This window comes from Felis catus, chromosome B3 (genome assembly GCF_018350175.1).
Source record: "Felis catus isolate Fca126 chromosome B3, F.catus_Fca126_mat1.0, whole genome shotgun sequence".
NCBI classification, from domain to species: Eukaryota; Metazoa; Chordata; class Mammalia; order Carnivora; family Felidae; genus Felis; species Felis catus.
In genome coordinates this window covers 53,095,821-53,117,165 of record NC_058373.1, presented here as the reverse complement: position 1 = coordinate 53,117,165, position 21,345 = coordinate 53,095,821, and the positions used below count along the sequence as shown (strand labels likewise).

At 37.5% G+C, this 21,345-nt stretch overlaps 1 protein-coding gene across 2 annotated transcripts in view; it reads left to right on the top strand.

The window, feature by feature from the left end:
* Window positions 1-19,672, top strand: part of AP4E1 (adaptor related protein complex 4 subunit epsilon 1) — a 64,558-nt gene extending 44,886 nt beyond the window's left edge. The window contains exons 17-22 of one of the 2 annotated variants that reach the window (XM_023255367.2): window positions 4,719-4,977; window positions 8,295-8,849; window positions 10,492-10,682; window positions 12,191-12,348; window positions 13,415-13,557; window positions 16,846-19,672. In XM_023255367.2, coding sequence (XP_023111135.1) covers window positions 4,719-4,977; window positions 8,295-8,849; window positions 10,492-10,682; window positions 12,191-12,348; window positions 13,415-13,557; window positions 16,846-16,860 — 1,321 coding nt within the window. In that variant the 3' untranslated portion in view covers window positions 16,861-19,672. Of the gene's footprint in view, window positions 1-4,718; window positions 4,978-8,294; window positions 8,850-10,491; window positions 10,683-12,190; window positions 12,349-13,414; window positions 16,587-16,845 lie in introns of those variants that run through there. The other variant, XM_023255366.2, reaches the window with a different exon arrangement.
* Window positions 19,673-21,345: the final 1,673 nt, after the last annotated feature.

Sequence of the window (21,345 nt, the reverse complement as noted above, 5' to 3'; positions counted from 1 at the left end):
CGGGGTAGGGGCAGAGAGCGAGGGAGACACAGAATCTGAAGCAGGCACTGTCAGCACAGAGCCTGATACAGGGCTCAAACTCTTGAACCGTGAGATTGTGACCTGAGCCGGAGTCAGACTCTCAACCGACTGAGCCACCCAAGTGCCCCTGTACAAGAGAACTTTTAAGAGAGCTTGCTTACCTTCAACACAGAATAGTGTACATAGGCTTTATACACAGTAATGATGTGTGTGTTATTACTGCATATTGTATGTATGTATGTATGTATGTTTGTATGTGTGTTATACACACACATATATATATGCACACATGTATACACATACATTTGTTAAAGAAATATGTGAGAACTTACATACACAGGTGAATATGAGCATATTACTCTACATTCCTCATAATCTTCTTATAAACTGTTTCATTGGAAGATTGACAGAGAGATGAACATAAAATAAGATGACTGACTTCATTTAAGTAAACGTATACTTTGCTCAAAATGCTTTCAGAGCTTCTTTCCAGCTACCTGGAGAATTGGTGAAGACATTTATCTAAATGTCTTATGTGGAGCCAAATCTTCAACCATTTTAAGTAGATTTTGGTTTTCGAAATATAATAAATTACTTTTAGAAACATGACTAAGTTAAAAAAGTGAGATAATATATATAAGGTGCCTCATAAAATGTAGTGCATGGTAAATGATAACTGCTATTATTAATAGTGATTGTCGGGGCGCCTGGGTGGCGCAGTCGGTTAAGTGTCCGGCTTCAGCCAGGTCACGATCTCGCGGTCCGTGAGTTCGAGCCCCGCGTCGGGCTCTGGGCTGATGGCTCGGAGCCTGGAGCCTGTTTCCGATTCTGTGTCTCCCTCTCTCTCTGCCCCTCGCCCGTTCATGCTCTGTCTCTCTCTGTCCCAAAAATAAATAAACGTTGAAAAAAAAAATTAAAAAAAAAAATAGTGATTGTCATTGCCATAGTTGTCATTATCCAAAAGCTGAGTTAACCAAATGAAATTAGTGATCTATCTGGATAACTGGTCAATATATTGATGTGACATAAAGTAATGAAAATGGCTTCCTCGTTTGTGAAGGAGCTTCTAAAAGATTTAAAAAATCTTTTTTTAAATTTTATTCCAGTGTAGTTAATATACAGTGTTGTATTCGTTTCTGGTGTACAGTATAGTGATTCAACACTCCATATACTATTCTGTGCTTATTAAAAAATGTTTTGAGTAATGGCAGCTTTGTTGGAATAAATGTAATAAAATTTCAAAAGTGACAACTTTAAAAGATGAAATTTGAATTTTGAGTCCTCATATGTTCATTATGGAGTCAGTCAGCTTATTATATGTCCATTTTTGCATTTGTCAGTCTTCCAGCATGATGGTTATGAGAAGTACTTATCAGAAAAATGACACATAGATTATGAGGAATGTAGGGTGATATGCTGAATGAAATTCTCTTTCTTAGCCTCTTTTTCATTCTCTGTTGACACCCTTTTCTTTCCCAAACATTTAATTTTGGTATTCCAAGCATGGGGAACAGATATGATTTGTGAGCATTTGATGGTAGTGGTGACAGCAGTTAAGTGCCCTGAACAGAGAATTGCGGGATAAGTGAAGGAGAGGATAGAAACCCTCCAAACCCAGGGAGGAAACAGTCTCTTTTACCTGCACAACAGGTGACAGTGTCTGTTTGTTTAGTACTGAACTAAGATCTGGGAGACTTGACAGGGCCTTGTAAATCCTGTATATTTACATGTACTTCTCAGAAAAATGACATTTGGCAGAGCTGCTAAGGAATTATACACTTGCTGTTTTATCATGAAATGGGACATGAGGGATGAATTTTAAATTTCTTTCCCAGGAGGACTACAGCTCACACATCATTTCAGATTGGGAACCTGTATGGTAATTGACAAGGCTTTAGGAGGAGACAGTCACTCTTGTCCAACCTCTGGCAAGCTGAGAATAAAGTAGTAGAAAGCCCAGTTTATAATTTCTTACCTTAAGCCCTATTTGGGACTATCTCAAATGGGGATTTCTAGAGCTGAGTTAAAGTGTATCCCTAATCTTTTGAAGGTTGCTTGGCCAGAATTTACATCTTTGTTTGAACGATCTGATTAAAAACAATACAAAAGTATATATGCCACATAATATCATGAATTATATTATTATTGTTAAAATCCAGGCAAAGATGATGCATGTTTAAAACAATTCTTTTTCAGTAGGTTTCATATAAAGAAGCATATTTTGTGCTTTTATTCATTTTTGCTACTTTTTAGACTTTTGATATGTAATGAATGACAAAATTTATATTGATAATAGGCATGTATGCAGATGAAATATGCAAGAAAATCTTTAAAGTAGTTTGAGGCTCCTTTTAGGCTTATTTTTCCTCTTCTATTTTGTCTGTTGTTGTGGATTGGATTCCCTGGCAAATGCATTCCGTGATGGAGTTTCGCATGCAGAATATTAAGGCAGTGCCCTTGTGATCAACACCTATGGAAGGAAGGAGAAAGAAGCAGGTTTGAGCAGAGGAGGAAGTTAAGATGCAATGCGGTGCCAACAGCAGCCTCTGCTGATCCCATGAGGAGCTCTGAAGTTAGAGTGGCCCTTCTTCAGAGTTGACCTGAGTTGGACCCAAACGGGTGGCCAGGACTGTGGCCAGGACTTCTGTCCCACAGTCACTGGGTTTGGGCTTCCCTGGGAAGGGGTGTGATCTCAGGTGAGGTGACTCTTTGCATCTGAGGCAATCCTAGAGAGGACTCTACTCCCAACAGTTGGGGCAACAAGTCCTTTATTGAAGGATGATCTGGATGGAGCATCCCAGGGTCTACCATACTTGCTTTTTTGTTGTTGTTGTTGTTAAACTGATATTTAAATCATTTATTAGTAAAACTTGGAGAGTTGCCCTTTTTCCTTATTAATTAAAGGATATTTTTTGATAAATAGGGTTACAGAAACACTGGGAATTTATGAATCCCTTTGAGTTCCTGTTGTTGAGCATCCTAGAGATGCTAGGGGTCATTTTAGTGGTTCCCATGACCACTTTTGGATCCGCTCTTACAAAGACAGCCAGTTTTCTTCTAAGAGGTCTGGTGGATAAATAATAGCTTTATTTTTAAAAAAAACTTTTTAGAAGGCTTTTTTGGTACATGAAAGGGAGAAACGAAGGTATTCATAAAAGGAAAATTTAGCAGTAAAATTCATTGTGGAGGATTGGACTAATTCCCCATAGGGCATTCTTTATTAACACTCAAATTTTCTTTCAGCCAATTACTATTTAATAGTATCAGTTCTTCACTCAGTATGAAGTGTGACCACCTGTCTATGTTTTTGGCATATATATAGAAAATCAAATTGATCATGAGTCCAACAAATTAGAAAGGAATAATAACTTGTACAGATAATTCTGAGTTTTTCTTTTAGATTCATTTTATGATCTGTTTTGTAGTACAAATGTTAAAATGCTATTTTGGGCCATGACAGGGATGCTTAAATGATCCAAGAGCAAAGGAGACATGGTTCTTAAACAAAAACAATAAAGGTTAACTTTGGCTGTTTCAGCCTGTACTTGGTGATTATCTTAGTCAGTACAGAGTCACAGATGTAATAACTTTTGGGACAGCAGTAGGTGAGTCCAAACTCTAATCATGACTTTAAGTTCTTCCATCTCCAGTAAAAAGACTCATAATCTTCATGCTTTTTGAAAAAAATCTTTTTTCTCTTACAGATCAAACCTCATTTCATTAAAAAAATTTTTTGGGGGGGTGCCTGGGTGGCTCAGTCAGTTGGGCGTCCGACTTTAGCTCAGGTCATGATCTCACACTCCATGAGTTCAAGCCCCGCATTGGGCTCTATACTGACACCTCAGAGCCTGGAGCCTGCTTTGGATTCTGTGTCTCTCTCCCTCTCTGCCCCTCCACTGCTCATGCTCTCTCTCTGTCTCAAAAATAAAAAAATTAAAAAAAAATTTTTTTAAATGTTTATTTATTTTTGAGACAGCGCGCAAGCAGGGGAGGGGCAGAGAGAGAAGGAGACACAGAATCCGAAGCAGGCTCCAGGCTCTGAGCTGTTAGCACAGAGTCCAGTGCCGGGCTCAAACCCACGAACCCGTGAGGTCATGACCTGAGCTGAAGTCGGACGCTTAACCAACTGAGCCACCCAGGGCGCCCCAAACCTCATTCATTTTAATAAAATTACATTTATAATAGTTGACTATGTAGCTAGAGTTCACATTAAGAAAACTTTTTGGATTAAATCAAAGGAGTGGTTTGAATGATTTGTTGGGGTTTTTTTTGCTTTCAACAGGATTTTATTTAATGAATTTATTGGGTGGTTATAGCCAAGAAACTTATTAAGAGTCATTTCTGATCTTTAACTCATCAGAATTAAAGGTATTTTTGAAAAGTCAGTGGAGGAAAGGAGCTAATTTATAGTAGTTTTGATTTGGACAACTTATTCAAGCAATTAAGTGATCTGAAATTTTTAACTAAGTCTAGGGTTCTAGTGCCTTAAATCCTTTAGCTGGAGGGTGTGGGGACATTGGATGAAACTAAAATAACATCATGGGATCTAGGTTTTACTTCCTGACATAGAGTATATAATACGAAAGCTATTTTTAAGAGGTCATGGCAATGATGTGTTTTTAAAAATGCCTCAAAAAAGTAAGTTATTTAAGCAGCAGTTATTTAAGTTGACTTGATTTCATTATTAATCTCCTTAGGACAAATAGCTTGAAGCTGGAAGGTATAAAGAAATTATGGGGGAAAGAGGGCTATCTTCCCAAGAAAGAAGGCAAAACTGGGGATGAAACTGAAGTTCCACCTGTTCCTCAAGAGAGTATAATAATGGAGAATGTAGACCAAACTATAATTAAAAAGGATCAGTCTCAAGTCCTCACCCAATCTAAAGAGGAGAAAGAAAAGCAGCTGCTGGCGTCATCATTATTTGTTGGGCTAGGAACAGAAAGTACAATCAATTTGGTAAGTAGTCTGTTATAGTCTTCTGAGAATCTTTGTCCCTGTCTTGTACAAAAAAACCGGGCTCTACGAAAGCTCTTGGCTGTCATCTATACGCACAGTGGAAAATGGCTTCTCTAGCTCCAGAGCCACCAGTGATACACTTTTTATATTTCTGAAAGAGAAATTCTAATTGGCTTAGCTTGAGTCAGGTGTTCTCTGTAGTCCAGTCAGCTGGGGCAAGGGTCAGGGTCCAAATAAAGTTACAAATATGACCATAGGTATTACTCCCATGGGTGGATAGGACAGTTCTCAGTGGGAAGTATTTTCGGTAGTAATAGTTCAATAATGTTGATATGTCTTTGGGAAAAGTACTTCTCAAAATGGTATTTTTAATAGTAAAAGATAGGAATCAATTTAGATGTCTAACAGTAGGAGAGTGGGTACATAAATTATATTAGCTCAGAATATTACTCAGCCATTAAAAATGATAAATACTTCATTATAAAATAAAGAATACATGTGACATATTAAGCAAAAAAACAGAATATAAAGTTTTATTTATATTTTGTTTATAACTGTTAAGGAGATAAAAATGTATTGAGACTGAAAGGAATTACCCCAAAATGAAAATAATACTCAGGCATTATGATTATGATGGTTTTCAAAACTTTTTATGCTGATATATTACTATCATAGGAAAAGAATGAAGACTCAGAGTGAAGGACAGGTGCTATTTTTGAGCATCTGAGAATTCCATGTAATTGCCAATTTGGTGGACTGATGGACCTACCTGGTACAAAATAGTGATTAGAGCTACCTTTTCTTCAGTTTTACATCATTACAGTGCTTTCATCCTCCCTCTCTCCTGGTGGAATTTTCCTTCCATCCCTGTAATACTCTTTGCTTGTTTTCTCTCTCTTTTTAGACCCCATTTCTATCAGACTTGAGATCCCCTCCTAAGGAAAAAAAAATTTCAATCTAAAAGTTATAAATAAGTAATGTATCTTAATGCTGTCTCAGTCAGCATTTGCAGTTCAGCAAAGTTGTCACTTTGCTGAACTTATCTTGGGTCTCTAAGATGTTCCAGCTGGCTGTGGTAAGGGTATCAGTGAATGCCTGGCACTGAAGGGGCAAGTTCTCTGTGGTCACAGTGCGCCCAGGCTTATAGAACCCTGATTTGTGAACCCCATAGCTGATGTCGAAGGATTTCTGCCCTTTCAACAACATGCAAAGCTTTCAACCAAACAGTCTTTCTTAAGAGAACATTCATTGTGACAAATTCATTATCAGGCTTTTTTTTTTGTGGTGCGCTTGAAATCAGAAATGTAAGGAGGGTGTTTTTCCTTTTAAGGTAGGCTAAATCCTTTCTGGGTTAATTTTTTTACATAATCCATTCTGAGTATCAAGGCTTTTTGTTTTTCCTCATCTTTGCCTTTTATTTTGTATTCATTTTTGTTACTTTTTTAAGTTTTTATTTAAATTCTAGTTAACATAGTGTAATATTAGTTTCAGGTGTAGAATTTAGTGACTCGACATTTGCGTACAACACTTGGTGCTCATCACAACAAGAGCTCTCCTTAATGCCCATCACCTATTTAACCCATTCCCCCCTCTCCACCTCCCCTCAGCAACCCTCAGTTTGTTCTCTATAGCCAAGAGTCTGTTTTAACGTTTTATTTATTTTTGAGACAGAGACAGAGCATGAACGGGGGAGGGGCAGAGAGAGAGGGAGACACAGAATCGGAAGCAGGCTCCAGGCTCTGAGCCATCAGCCCAGAGCCTGATGCGGGGCTCGAACTCACGGACCGCTAGATCGTGACCTGAGCCGAAGTTGGACGTTTAACCGACTGAGCCACCCAGGCGCCCCTTTACCTTCATTTTTTAAATGTTTATTTATTTTTGGGAGAGAGAGAGCATGAGTAGGGGAGGGACAGAGAGAGAGAGAAAGAGAATCCCAAGCAGGCCCCGAGCTGCCAGCGCAGAGCCTGATGTGGGGCTTGAACCGACAAGTTGTGAGGTCATGATCTGAGCTGAAACCAGGAGTTGGACACTTAACCAACTGAGCCACCCAGGCGCCCCTCTTTTACCTTCATTTTTAAAAGTCATTTTCTCTGAGGTAACAAATTCTAGGTTAACTGTTTGTTTTCTTTAAATGTTAACATTAACCAAGATGTCACTCTAGTGTACTGTGGCTTGTGTAGCTTCTGATTAACAGCAGGATAGACACTATAGAAAAAAAAATTATTAAGCATGCAGACAAAGTAGTAGAAACAACCCAAAATGAAGCACAGAAAAGAGAAAAAACAAATGAAAAAACTCAGAACATCAGTGACCTGAGTAACAATATTGAACAGTGTAATACACATCTAATTCGAGTCCCTTGGTTACTTGGAAATGGAAGTCCTTCACCCACCCACTTGTTTTCATTTTTGTGTTAGTAGAATTTTAGTTCTTGTTTGATGACTTCTGAATTGAACTACAGGAGACATCTGCTGAAAGCTGGAAGAGGTGTTTGGACTTGAGGGAGTGAGAGGGTATGGAAGAGGAACTAGAATTCTGCTTAGCTGGAATCACGTGAAGGGTGGCCACACCATGTTAAAGCCCCTAGGAGGATGGAGATGTGGATTTAGAGTAGTGCCAGACTGCTGCCCTGATTCTAGGCAACTTTGGGAGGCAAGGGGAATTGTGAGCTACCACTCCACTCTTACATAGATTTGCAGACCACTCCCCAGGAGTGTTGGCTTAAGGATGGCAAATTTGCCATTCCCGTCACCGGAGTCAGTAGCAAACATCACTAGTCAATTACAAAATTCTTGCCTGCTGTATGTGTGTCAGTCATTGCCAGTTCTTGAGGTAAAATCAGTTTTTCTTCTCTGTTTATTGACTTGTGGGCCATGAAATCACGATTATCATAGACAACTGAACCAGAGTTTGAGCCATCCATGTATTTGAGGGTATCTTCTCTTCTACAGGACAACTCTGGAAACTCAAATAACGGCTGGGTTTCTCACTGTTCTTAATTTGTGCAATTCTGTACTCTAACATTCTGAAATTGATCAAGTTTTTAGAATTGTTCACCAATGACTTTTTGACTTTCTTTTTTTGATGTTATGTATATTTAATGAGAAATAAGATTTAGCTAATAGTTCAAAGTGAGGTAACTGTCATAATTTTAGGGTTTAACATTTTATTCATCTCTGATTCTTTTGTTAATCTATGCTTTATACATAGACTCTTAACAAATTAGTAAATTGTTCATTTGAAATTATAGAAAGATGTTTAAAACTCATGACTGGTAGAATGGGTTTTTTAGATATTGTTATATTTTATTTTTGCAGCTAGGAAAAGCAGATACCGTATCTCACAAGTTCAGAAGGAAATCAAAAGTCAAGGAAACCAAAAGTGGAGAAAAAACCAGTGCTCAGAATATGCCCTGTTCTTACTTTAGTTCTTCGTCAGATGTGACTTATGAAGATGATTATTATTTGGATACTTTGCAGGATAGAGGAGACAAAGAATTAAATAAGTTTTCTCTCAACTCAGAACTTTTGGATTCTGAGTCACTCACAGAACTGCCCTCCGTTGAGAAACTCTCCAGTTGCACACTGTCTACACCTTCTTTGTTCACTGATGATATGGAAGGTCTTCACTCTCCTTCGTCCACTGCAGCCTCAGTTGCTAATGAAATCTCTTTAGCTTCTTCTCTGTTGGAAGAAACTTCTGAACACATGCATTCAGATCTTGTGGAGGTCTGTAATAATGAAACCATATCAGTGTCTTCTTACAAAATTTGGAAAGATGACTGTTTACTGGTGGTCTGGTCAGTTTCTAATAAGAGTGGTTTGGAATTGAAAAGTGCTGACTTAGAAATTTCTTCTGCAGAAAATTTCAAGGTAAGACAATGAATGGTTCCTTATTTCTTTCTTAAAGGGGTAATGCTTACTTAGTGTTTCTGCTTTTGACTCTTCTGATGATTTATAAATTTCATCCACATCCTTTCCTCTTTAGCAAAAAGACCCAAAGGTGTGACAGGTTTTTTATTATTTTGAGTAAGGATGAATTATTCAAAAGAGACAAGGAAACATAATAAAGATTTTCCAGCTATATTGGGGAAGGCCATAAATATAAATATATAAAGTGAGTTTGGACAGAGCACAGTAGTTAAGAATGTAGGCTCTTGGGACACCTGGGTGGCTCAGTCGGTTGAGCGTCTGACTTTGGCTCAGGTCATGTTCTCAGGGTTCATGGTTTGAGCCCCGCGTTGGGCTCTGTGCTGACAGCTCAGAGCCTGGAGCCTGCTTCCTATTCTGTGTCTCCCTGTCTCTGGCCCTCCCCTGCTCACGCTCTGTCTCACTCTCTCTCTTTCAAAAATAAATACACATTACAAAAAAAATAATAAAAAAAAAAAGAATGTAGACTCTTGACTCTGAATGCTTGGCTTTGAATCTTTCTTTTGCTACTTACTAGCTGTGTTACATGGTCAGGTTATGTAACTGCTTTGTGGCTTTCAGTTTCCTCACATTTAAAATGAAGATATTAATAGTGTCTGCCTTTACTGTGAGGAGTAAATGAGTTAATATCTGTAAAATGCTTACAGCAGTACCTAGCACTTGGTAGGTGTTAGTGTGTTGTTATTTTCAGTGTGAATTTTGTGTTTTTTTGCTCCCTTTAAATGTCTCACAGAACTGCCATATTCATTCATTCTTCATTCTTGCCATAAACACTGAAACACAGTTCTCAATTTAGCAAAGCAGAACATCAAGGAGTAAGAATATTGAAGGATAATATTGTATACTGTCTGCTGTCTTTTTCTTTCATTGATTTATGTTGAGTGCTTGGGCATCAATTCTATTTCTTCCCTAGAGAATTGCCATTTTGATATTACATTATTGTATGGATGTCCTTGCTGGAGTTATGAGACTTGACCAGTAGATAGTTATTTCACAAGACTGACCAATTTCTTCTGTGAGCTAAAATGTGTTGAATGGGATATTACCTGAGCCACTGACCAGGGCAGAAGTTCTGACTGTAGGTGTTCATTAGGACCACCTATGGAACTTAAAGAAACAAAACAAAACAAAACAAAATCTAATTCAGTTGCTTGGGCTCGACTCCTCATAGGTTGAGTAAGGGTGTACGGTAGCTTGAGAAAAGAAGACGCGCGTGTGTGTGTGTGTGTGTGTGTGTGTGTGTGTTGGTTGTGGTGTTTTTGGGTTTTGTTTTGTTTTTTAACTCTCCTGTTTTAAACATCTAGTGCTAGTCAGGATTGAGAACCAAATAATCTTTTTGTTGTTGTTACTAAATTATACAGAGGTTTTCACTGCAATTTGTCACATAACTTTTACCTGTATACTATATTAATTATCTGTGCTAGTAAATTTTTCTCAAGTGAAGTTGTTAGTCATTTTTATACTGTAGTTTGTTATTAACATCTCACAACAGTATGCTTTTAAATTCAATTAAATAGAAAATTGGTATTCATATAATAGTCTGTATTGATCCTTTCTTCAATACTTTTATTACTTTTGTTTACAGATCACTGAGCAACCTGGATGCTGCTTGCCTGTAATAGAAACAGAAAGCATCAAAACCTTTCAATATAGTGTACAGATGGAGAAACCTTTTACAGAAGGGAATCTTTTTGGTTTTATAAATTATCAGATGATGGATACTCATTCTGTTCAGCTTGAATTTTCTGTAAACTTATCACTATTAGATTTCATTAGGTAAATATTTTCTGGAATGTCAGCAAATATTTATTAGGCCTTTTCTCTGGACATAAGCACTGCACTAGGCGCTGCAGAGTAAAATGATTCAAAGCTAGATACAGTCCCTACCTTTAGGGAGAGTCCAGTCTAGGGAAGAGACATTGAACAATCACATAAATGCATAAATAATTTTGAATTGTGCTTTGAAGAGAAAGTAAATGGTACAATGAGTGATTATAGTATGGGACCTGATTTACGTTGGGGTTGATTAGTAATTTTGGAAAACTTCTGAGAGAAAGTAATATTAAAGTAATGTTTAAATTGAAATAACTTCAAAGATTCCAGGTGGCTTCTTTTTAAAGCTTTTAAAGTTTCTCTCAGTTATATTTCATTTATTTGATTAATTCTTTCATAAAATCTGTTTATTAAGGTTTAGAGATCTGCAAGAAAATTACTCAAGGTTATTAAACTTTAATTAGAGATATAGTAAGTATTTAGCATTATACAAGGCAGTAAGCCGTGTTACCAAAATAATTGAAAACAAATTCTTCATTTTTCTGTTCTCATTTGGTTTTATGGATATATTTTACTGTATTCAAATATTTTTTTTAAATGAAGGCTGCCTGAACCAAAAATGCAGAATGCCAATAAATATCTGTAAAAATTTTTAACCTTCACACATTAACTTGTGTTACACTGTTGTAATTTTTGCCTACTCTTTACAATCTTTTAGTAAGAATGTGTCTCTCAGTCTGTCAAAGAGTTTTCATGGTCTTGGTGCTGTATGAGATAGAATCCAGCCTTCCAAAAACTTATACTCTCTGACTAAAAAGGTATATCCCATGGTGAGCATTAGTAACCTGAAGCAGCACAGTATGTATAATTAACAGTTCTTCTGTGTGTATTAATAAAATCCTATGTATGTTTTAAAAATATTTTCCCCATTATAAAATCAGTGCATAATTATTACAAAAATTCAAATGCTATGGAAAAGTATAAGTAAAATATAAAAGTTCCTTGTAATTCTACCCCCAGAGACCCAGTGTTAACTATTTGATCTTCAGTCTCATGAACCATTTTCAAAAATACATTTGTTAAAATCCTTTCCTTAGTCTGAGTTATGTAAGGTGCTAGATCTTCATATTTATACTCTGTACATGATGTTGATAGTGTCTTATTGTCCCCAAATTCAAAGTATATTTATATTTGAATGATTCATCAAATTACTTGGTAAAAATTTTTTTAACTTGGTAAAATTTTGCCGAAATGACTAATGCTCAGAAAAAGAACTGAGTGATTTATTGGAAAGACATTGACACTTTAATAAAATCTTCTTTTAGTATTTCCTAAGTTTGGAGGTTGATGGTAAGCATTCTAATTCTAATCATAGTTAGTTTAAAAACATAAATTTTGTGGGGCCCAGATTTACAATGATTATGTTTTATTCCCATGAGTCATTTGAAATGTATTTGTTTAGAATTAATTTCATTCTTTTGGACATATTTAATTTTAAAAATTATTTTCAGACCGTTGAAAATCTCAACTGAAAACTTTGGCAAACTCTGGTTATCCTTCGCAAATGATGTGAAGCAAAATGTAAAAATGTCAGAATCTCAAGCTGCTCTGCCTTCTGCCCTGAAGACCCTGCAACAGAAACTAAGACTTCATGTTGTTGAAATTATAGGTTCGTAGAGTTATGAAAAGGCAATTTTGTGTTTATGGGGGCTTTCTCACAGAACACAAATCAACTTTTACAAGTATCAGATTTCTTAGAGCTATTATTTCCTGTTACGAATACCTTTCAAATGAGTGTGTTGTTCAGACTTTATTAAAGAATTTTTTGTGTGGTAAAGTATAACAGGATTTACCATTTTAACCCAGTTTTAACTGTATAGTTTATTGGCATTAAGTGCATTCATGTTGTGCAACCATTGCCACCATCACTTCCATAACTCTTTCCTCTTGCCTGACTAAAACTCTGTGCCCTTTAAACACTAACTCCTCATTCCCCCTTCCTCTCCAGCTCCTGACCACCACCATTCTTTTTTCTGTCTCTCTGAATTCAACTACTGTAGGGATCTCATATAAGCAGAACCATGCAATACTTGTCCTTTTGTGACTGGCTTATTTCACTTAGCATAATGTCTTCAAGGTTCATTCGTGTGTAGCATATGTCAAAATTTCCTTCCTTTTTAAGCCTGAATACTATTCCTTATATGAATATACCACATTTTATTCATTTATTCATCTGTCGATGGACACTTGGGTTGCTTCCACCTTTTGGCTATTATGAAAAATGATGCTCTGAGTGTGGGTGTGTATACATACCTGTGTTTGAGTCCCTGCTTTCAGTTCTTTTGGTTATATATGCAGAAGTAGAATTTCTGGATTATATGGTAATTTTTGTTCAATTTTTGGGGAAACTGCCATATTATTTTCCACAGCATCTGTACCATTTATATTCCTACCAGCAGTGCACAAAGGTTCCAGTTTCTCCACATCCTCACCAACAGTTGTTATATGTATATGAGTGTGTGTGTATGTGTGTGTGTGTGTGTGTGTGTGTGTGTGTGTGTGTGTGTGTGTGTGTGTCTTATAGGATTAGTATCTCCTTGTGATTTTAATTTGCAGTTCCTTACTGATCAGTGATGTTGAATATCTTTTCACATGCTTCTTGGTCATTTGTGTATCTTGGAGAAATGTCTGAGTCCTTTTGTCTTAAAGAATTTTCAATTTATGTTTTCTTGTAGGCAATGAAGGGCTTTTGGCCTGTCAGCTGCTCCCATCCATCCCCTGCTTGCTGCATTTTCGAGTTCATGGTGACGTATTAGCCCTGTGGTTCAGATCCTCCTGCTCTACTCTTCCTGACTATTTACTGTATCAGTGTCAAAAGGTAGTGGAGGGATCCTAGCAGAAGCTCTGCTTTTATTTTACTCCATCAAAATAAATGGTTTACATAGATAAACTTATTTACCAAAGTAAAAAGAACTCCTGGTACTTCTAATGAAAACGGGGATTATTACAAGCTGTGGTTTTATGTGTTTTCTTTATGAATCCTGATCAAGAAAGATCCCTAAGAAACTGTATCCTTAACCTTTTACTCAGGATTGTACAGTATGTTTGGGTCTCACAAAAGTGACCTGAACTAATGTTATAAACTGCTAATGATTTATATGTCACTTAGTGTAGAGGGACTGAAAATATTTATTTTGTTATAAATAATTTTATAGCAAATTTACTCTAGTGCTAGCTGATTTGTAGTAAAGCCAAGTCTCCGTTCTCTGCATTAATGGTGGGGGAGTCGGGGGGAGACATGGCACTGATCATCCCAAACCTAATTTGTATTTGGCTTTGGAATGCAGTGTAAGCTTTTCGATAGGGAAGTCATTACTTTCAATTATGTTTTGCTTGGATAAGTGTTGAAATAAATTGGCACAGCACACACTAACAGTTTAGGAGATCCATGAGCATGCTGGATATCGGGGGGATTCAATCTGTGATATAGTTTTTATTGTAGATAACTTGTTACACATAATTGCAGATAATTCAGCTACAGAATTTGTCCGTTTTCCACTTGAACTTATTTTTAAAATTCAAAATGAATCCTTATTTTAAATGTATTCTTATTTTAAAAACCCAGAGCCATTTACAAAATATTGTCATATAAAAACATAACCCATAAGAGGACAGAATACTAAAACAGATATAAAAGGACTTTGTAGTTATGGCAACTATCTTAGTTACCATTTAGGTCCATTTAGGTCCTTTTGACAAACTAAATTTTGTGAGTATAAATGGCAAAACCATCTTTCCTGGCTTTTGAATCTGCTAATACTCAATGGATACAACCACAACAGTGACTACTTAAGTATACTGTACAGATTCTTCAGTAAGATACATCATTTTCATGTTGTAATTGTGCCTTTATGGCCTATGTCAGAATTCTTGTCAGTGAAAGAAGAAGTTAGGCCTACTATGAACAATGGACCACAATCTTGAGATTGTACATTAAAGTTAAAAACTGAAATAGTAAGTATTTTATAAAATCTTATGGTGCTGTGGAAAATATTTATTATTTCACTTTTTCTGACACTTCACCATGGAGACTGTTCAGGTAATACAGTTTTAAGTCATTGCAGTTAATACTCTGGTTAATTGGTACTGTTTATCACCCACGTGTGGAATTCTGGTTTAAATTATCTCATTAATCATAACTGATAAAGATACTAAAGGGATTCCCTAGAGCTGTTAGGTTTTATTAGTTTTTTGTGTCTAGCATTTTTCTCCCTAAAAACAAAAGCACTGTTTTTAAAAATTAATTTTAAAGTTACTCATTTTTAAAAATGTCACTTCTTGTTAATTTCATGTTTTTAAAAACATACAGTAAAACCTTGCTATGAAAGTAATGATAAGTGACTAGAATTTCCTGAGTAGGTTTCTCTTTTGAATAGAAGGTCAGATTCATCTTTATGCTCCCAGCAGCGTCATGTGAAGAGAATGAGCTCTCTTGGATGTGGTGGACACTGGTAGCTAGACTTACCAGCTTCCTCTTTATTTCTGCCTCTGTCAACAGCACCCCTCTCCCCCAACCCCCGATTCTGCTGTTACTCTGACAAAAAATTAGGAAGTACCCTCTCACCTTGTAGAGGAATACAGTATGTGGCAAAGGAGGTGCTCCAATTTTTTGTGTGTCCTTACTTCTGTGTGTGTGCATGATCACCAAGGCTAGGTTGAGTATAGAGCAGTGTGTGTAAGGTGCCCAGCAAGCAGATGGACGACTATCTAGGAGAGATTACAATGGGCTACTCTGCTGCTTTGTTAAAAGGTTGGTCGTGAATGGCAACTGACAGTTGTCAGTAACATTGCTTGGCCAACAGAGCTGTCTGATGGTGGGAGATGTGTAATGGTAGGTTAGGGCCGGGAGCATCATTTTAGCTTGTCAAAGGGAACATAGTGTCACTTTTGTTCTTTCTGAATCCACTAAATAAAAAGTAGAGTAATGGAGTTTCCACTGAAACATTTAGTAGAATGTTTACAATTTTTATATTTTTATGGCTTTAAAATAACAGTAGGAAAGAGTGAATTTTAAAGAACTTCGGAGCAGTGTGTATCTACCTAAATTAATTCAGTGTTTTAAGTTCCAAATCAGGCATCACCAACCTTTTTTGCATTGCAGGAAGACGTGACTGTAAAGTAGGGAGCGTGATTTTTGTGGGCAGATAATCCTCTTTACCTTACAGTCATGGTTTAAAGTGAAGGGGCAGCATCTGGAGTAGAGCTGTGGTGGGGATGCTCAGCGTGTGAGTTCTGTGCCAGGCACCTTCACTGAGAGTGCAGGCGGCGGCAGGTGTGACTCTGGGGGAGAATAAAGGGCAGACGGCAAAACCTTAAGAGCAGGTGAATGAAGAAGGATCAGGCTCCCGCCAGAGTAGTCCCTGTGGAGGCGGGTGGATCAGGCTCAAGGGAAAGTGGGGCCCTGAGTAAGGGTACTTCTGAAGAGAGGGCAGATGGAAGGTGAGCAGTTACCAAGTGCTAATGTGCCAAGTGTGTCCGCATGTTCTTTGCAGGGAGGCACTGTTTAAATAGTAACCTGCTATCCTCTACCAAAAAACAGTTGTGCTGAAAATGCAGTATTGTATTTTTTCCTTTATTTTGTTTCATGTCAGTAATAATTGTAAAATATTGAGTTCTTTGTCTTCTTTTTTATGGATGAATGTGATCTTTGTCTCATGATTGTGAGCCACTGCAAGTGCACTGAACCTATTCACAAGTCTTTAAGGCGTTTTGCTGTGTTAAAATTTTAGAGGGAAAAATGCAAGTGAGAATAACAACCTAATAGGCATTAATGACTTTATTTTGGAGTTGAATTCTGTAATTTGAAAAACAATTCGGCTAAATATGTAATAAATACAAAGTGATCTATATTGTTCTTTGGTCTGTATATTTTTTATTATCTAAGTAGCTAATAAGTAATCCTATTCAGTAATTTGATAGGGTTGGTGAAAAGGAGCAGAAGCAACTGGAATGGGATGAAAAGAGTGATTTACTCATTGCAGTCCCTCAAAGAATCTGGCCTAATTGGTTAAAAGTAAAGATACTGCTGTTTCTGTGTGATGTTCAAAGAGAACTTTGTGGGCTTCAGGCATGGATTCGTTCTCAGGTGTGTGTCCATATCCCCTAGGTCAGCTTATCCTAGCCTGACCAGAGCATTCAGAGCAGTGCTTTCTTTCCACGATGCCCTCTCCGTACAGCCGCCTTAAGATGCAAGAAACACAGTAAGTCGAAAGGTGATTTAGTGAGTCTCTGTCTCTACGTGTGTATCCTGAAACACAAAGCTAGATCAGAAATGGCATTTAAATCTCACTGACTTATGCCTACTATTGGCTATAATGTGTGGCAGGCAAGAAGTTCTGAGACTTGAAGCCCCATCTTTGGGACACTGAAGGTAAAGGAGGTTTAAATGCACCACACCCACTGCAGTAATTGACAAGAAGGGACTCTTAAAGGGAGGGATGGCCTGCTGCCAAACCTGGTAGTCAAAGTTAATGATTGTATGAAAGTTACTTGTTTATGTGTGTGCATAATGAAAGACTATGAGCTTTTTATGGTTAAGAACCATGCATATATTCTATTCTGTGTTCCTTTGCCTGATGCATAATATAGGCATTCAGTAATAGGGACTCAGCCTACTGAATGAATGACTAAAAAGACTTGTCCCATCAAAGTAAATAATCTGAGACCAGGTAATATCCAGGGATTGACTTTAGCAATCCTGTGGTTCTCCTAGAAGTAAAGAAAAGTGATCAGATTTAGTTTATAGATATAAGTTAGCAGAAAGGGGTTTTGGTGAAAATAGCTTGTGCCAATTTCTACCTGGTGGAAGAGAGGAAGCATGACTGCTTGATGAGACCTTTACCAGCCTGAAGGTTAAGTCCTGTGAGAAGTTGCCATGCCATTTAAGAGATCTCTCTGCAGATACAGTGTGATTACAGATAGATACTATGACTTGGAGGAGGAGGACGTTTCTGCATTATGGCAGATGTTCATGAAGTTTAGTGATCTAAAAGAACTGGTTTTAGGACAGAAAGCAGTGGACATTTGATCAGTGAAGTTAATGATCGCTAATGAATGTGATAAGGCAGATTTACTAGCTAAGTTAGCATTACATGTTTCTTCAGAAGAGTGAGCACTGTGATAGTGGGAGGGACAGCTATAAATTAATAAGGCCAACAGCATCAGGAAAGTTGGGAAAGAATAGTTCTGAATAAAGTAGCAGGAAGCAGAATTACTTGAAATGTGTTTCCTATGCATCATGTGGGAAACTTTATAGTAGGTGCATGGATCCAAGACAGGATGGTACCCAAAAGATGGGTCCATAGAACCCTGAGAACTTAAAGATTGTGAGTTGGATACAGGGAGGATGGGCTTGGGCATGGGGGAGAGACAGATGATGTCAAACACCGTGAGTTTTCTGGAGCATCTGTAATGCTGCAAATGTAGTGAGTTCTTCTAAGTGGTTGCAACTAGATTGCGGGCTTCTTTCCAAGAGAAGAGTCCATTTTCTTTAGTTATTTTAAACTATTTTTATAAGTGGATGAGTACTTTTCCTTCCCAAAACATATTGCAGATACCACTAAATAGCTGGCCTTAGGAAGTTTTTCCCTAATGAGGTCTGGCAGGACATGTGCTAAATGGATGGAGACTAGAGCCTAGAGATTATTTTTTGTATTTCAGTGAGAGAAAAGTACTTGGAAATCTGTTTAATTGTACAACTCCATCCTTTATGTTGTGTGACAAGTAGGAAGTAACAGAAGCAAGGTGTGATATATTCTTAGGGAGAGGTGTTTGGTCTGAATTGCTACTGTATAATTTAATGAAGTTGAGGGCAAAACCAGTGACTGGAACAAGCTGGTCTCCAATGATGGTCAAGGTATAAGACCTGATAGATCAAGGTTAAGAATTTATTTTTTCATCTTAGTTGACTGATTAATAGTTGCTGGGGTTAAACAGAAGAGTTATGGTGAGCTGTGGGAAAAACAAAATGATTTGGACCCAAATATTGGACCAGTCTTCATCCACAGAAGTGATAAGTGTCTTTTGTTATTCATAAAAAGCCTTTTTAAGCACATCCGAGTTCATGCTCATCAAGTGACTTACAGTGGCATTGCTACAGAGCCTCAGGACGGGGTTGGTCACCAGAAAGACCCAAGTTGGAACTTTCAGCCCCACTCACCTACCTCTGGGAAGGGAAAAGGGAGGGGTGGGGTGGCTGGAGATTAAGTTTTAGAAAAACTCTTGAGTAGGATTCATGAACTTCCATGTGGGTGAGGCGTCCCATTTCCATGCGGACAGAAGTTCCTGTGCTCAGGACCCTTTCAGACTTTGCCTGATGTACCTCTTCATCTGGATGTTCTTGAAGTGTGGCCAGTCAGAACTGAGATGTGTTTTCAGTATAAAATTGAAATGTGTTTTAAGTATAAATATTGGATTTCAAAGACTTCATGCAAAAGTAAAATACTACTATATATTAAGAATATTGAAATTGTATTTTAGATATATTAAACCAAATAAAGCGGATTATCAAAATTAATTTTACTTGTTTCTTTTTAATATGGCTACTAGAAAATTTAAACTTCATATGTGATTACATTATGTTTCTATTGGATAGTGCTGTCATAGATCTAACTTTCAACTAAGATCTCAATTTATAGTCCTATAAAGGCCAAATCTAGAAAAAACAATCAGTGATTATTCTATCCCTTGCTTGCTGCTAATTCTGATATTAAATCCATTATTCTTAAACTTTAATGGCAATTCAGAGAGAATTATATCTTCTTAAAATGGAGAATTTTCCTCCACTTCTGGAAGAATTTGATTATTCTTGTCTTTGTCTCCTTCCTATGTCTAATTCATCTTTGTCTAAACTGCTATTAATGTGTTCAATTCATACATAATATTTTTTAATCTCCAGAAGTTCCATTGGATCTTTTTTTATATCTTTAATTTCTTTCTTCACCATGGTCATGTTTTTTTTTTTTTTTTTCCAACATGGAGTATATATTTTAATAGCTGTTGTCATGTCCTTGGTGGCTTATTCTGGCATCTTTGTTATTTCTCTCTTTCTCTAAAATAAAAAAAGATAGAGTGTGAACGGAGGTGTGGGGAAATAGGTTCTACTTACATAAATGGGTTAGAAAAAAGCTTAGGGCAGAAAGCTGCCACCATGGGGCAAAAGTGCCTGAGGTTAGCTATCGAGATGTTGTAATGAGATCAGGAGTAACTTGTTATATCACCTGTAGGAAATTACTTCCCATCTGACGCCAATATCACAAAGTCCACTTGCCCCCCCTCCCGACCTTTTGCTTCTTACACACACAAGTTAATGATTAATATCTGATTGTTTTCTTCATGTTCAGCACGTGTGTAAGATCTTGTTTTCTTCACGTTCACCAGGTGGGTAATATCTCGTGAGCTTAATAAATACAGAGACAAAGAGCCTGTTTGGGGCTCTTGTCTTCTCCCGGACATCAGCCTCTCTTGTATTCAATTCTGTGTCTACTGTCTTGCTGGACAAGAGAGAACTCCAGATTCAGAGTCTGTGACACGAGGTAGAGGAGCAGAGGGGGCTAGAGCCAGAATCTTAAGCAGCCTCCATGCTTGGCGTGGAGTCTGACATAGGGCTCAATCCCAAAATTCTGGGATCATGACCTGAGCTGAAATAAGAGTCAGATGCTCAGCTGACTGAGCCACCCAGGCTCCCCTCTTTGTTTGTTTCTACTGATTGCATTTTCTCTGGTTATTGGCCATATTTTGCTGCCTTTTTGTGTGCTTGGTAATGTTTTACTAGAGTTTTACCTTATTGGGTGCCAGATTTTACTTTATTTTCTAAATAGTGTTGGAGTTTCTTCTGGTGCATAGTAAAGTTGCTTGATATCAGATTGATCCTTTCAACACTGTGTTTAAGATTTCTTTTTCAATTTTTACTTTAGAAAGGGAGAGAAGGGCAGAGGGAAAGAGAATCTTAAGCAGGGTCCATGCTCAGCATGGAGCCCCATGTGGGGCTTTATCCCAGGACCCTGGAATCATGATGTGAGCTGAAATAAAGAATCAATCACTCAATCGACTAAGTCATCCAGCCACCCCTTCACTTGCCTTTAAGTTATATTAGGCTGAGTACAGAGCAGTCTCTTTAGGGTTAATTTATCCCGATTAAGGCAACACCCTTCCGAGGATACTACCTCTATCTCATGAGGGCACTTTGGTAAAAACAAACTATTTCCATCTCTAATTCTAGCCATGTTGGCCTTCTTGATCTCTTAGGGCTTCTTCTTCCTTATCCTGTGCCCTGGAAACTGCCTTCAGGCAGTAAGCTGGGACAATCCCAGGGCTTGCCTTATTCTTTTCCCTTCTCTCGGGGAAATCAGTCTTGTGCTGGTTGTTTTTCTATTTCTAAAAATCATGATTTCATATAATCTCCCCAGTTTCCTAATTATTTAAGGCAGGAGGCTAAATCTCGTCCTTGTTGTTTTTGGTCAGAAGAGGTAGTACCTTAATTAGGTTTTAATTTCATGAAGGACATGTTCCTACCCTATTCTAAGAATTCCTGAGGAATTTGATCAAATTTAGTATAGAATTTGGAAGGAAGAAGCATGTTTCATTCTGTGTAGACACGGAACCAGAA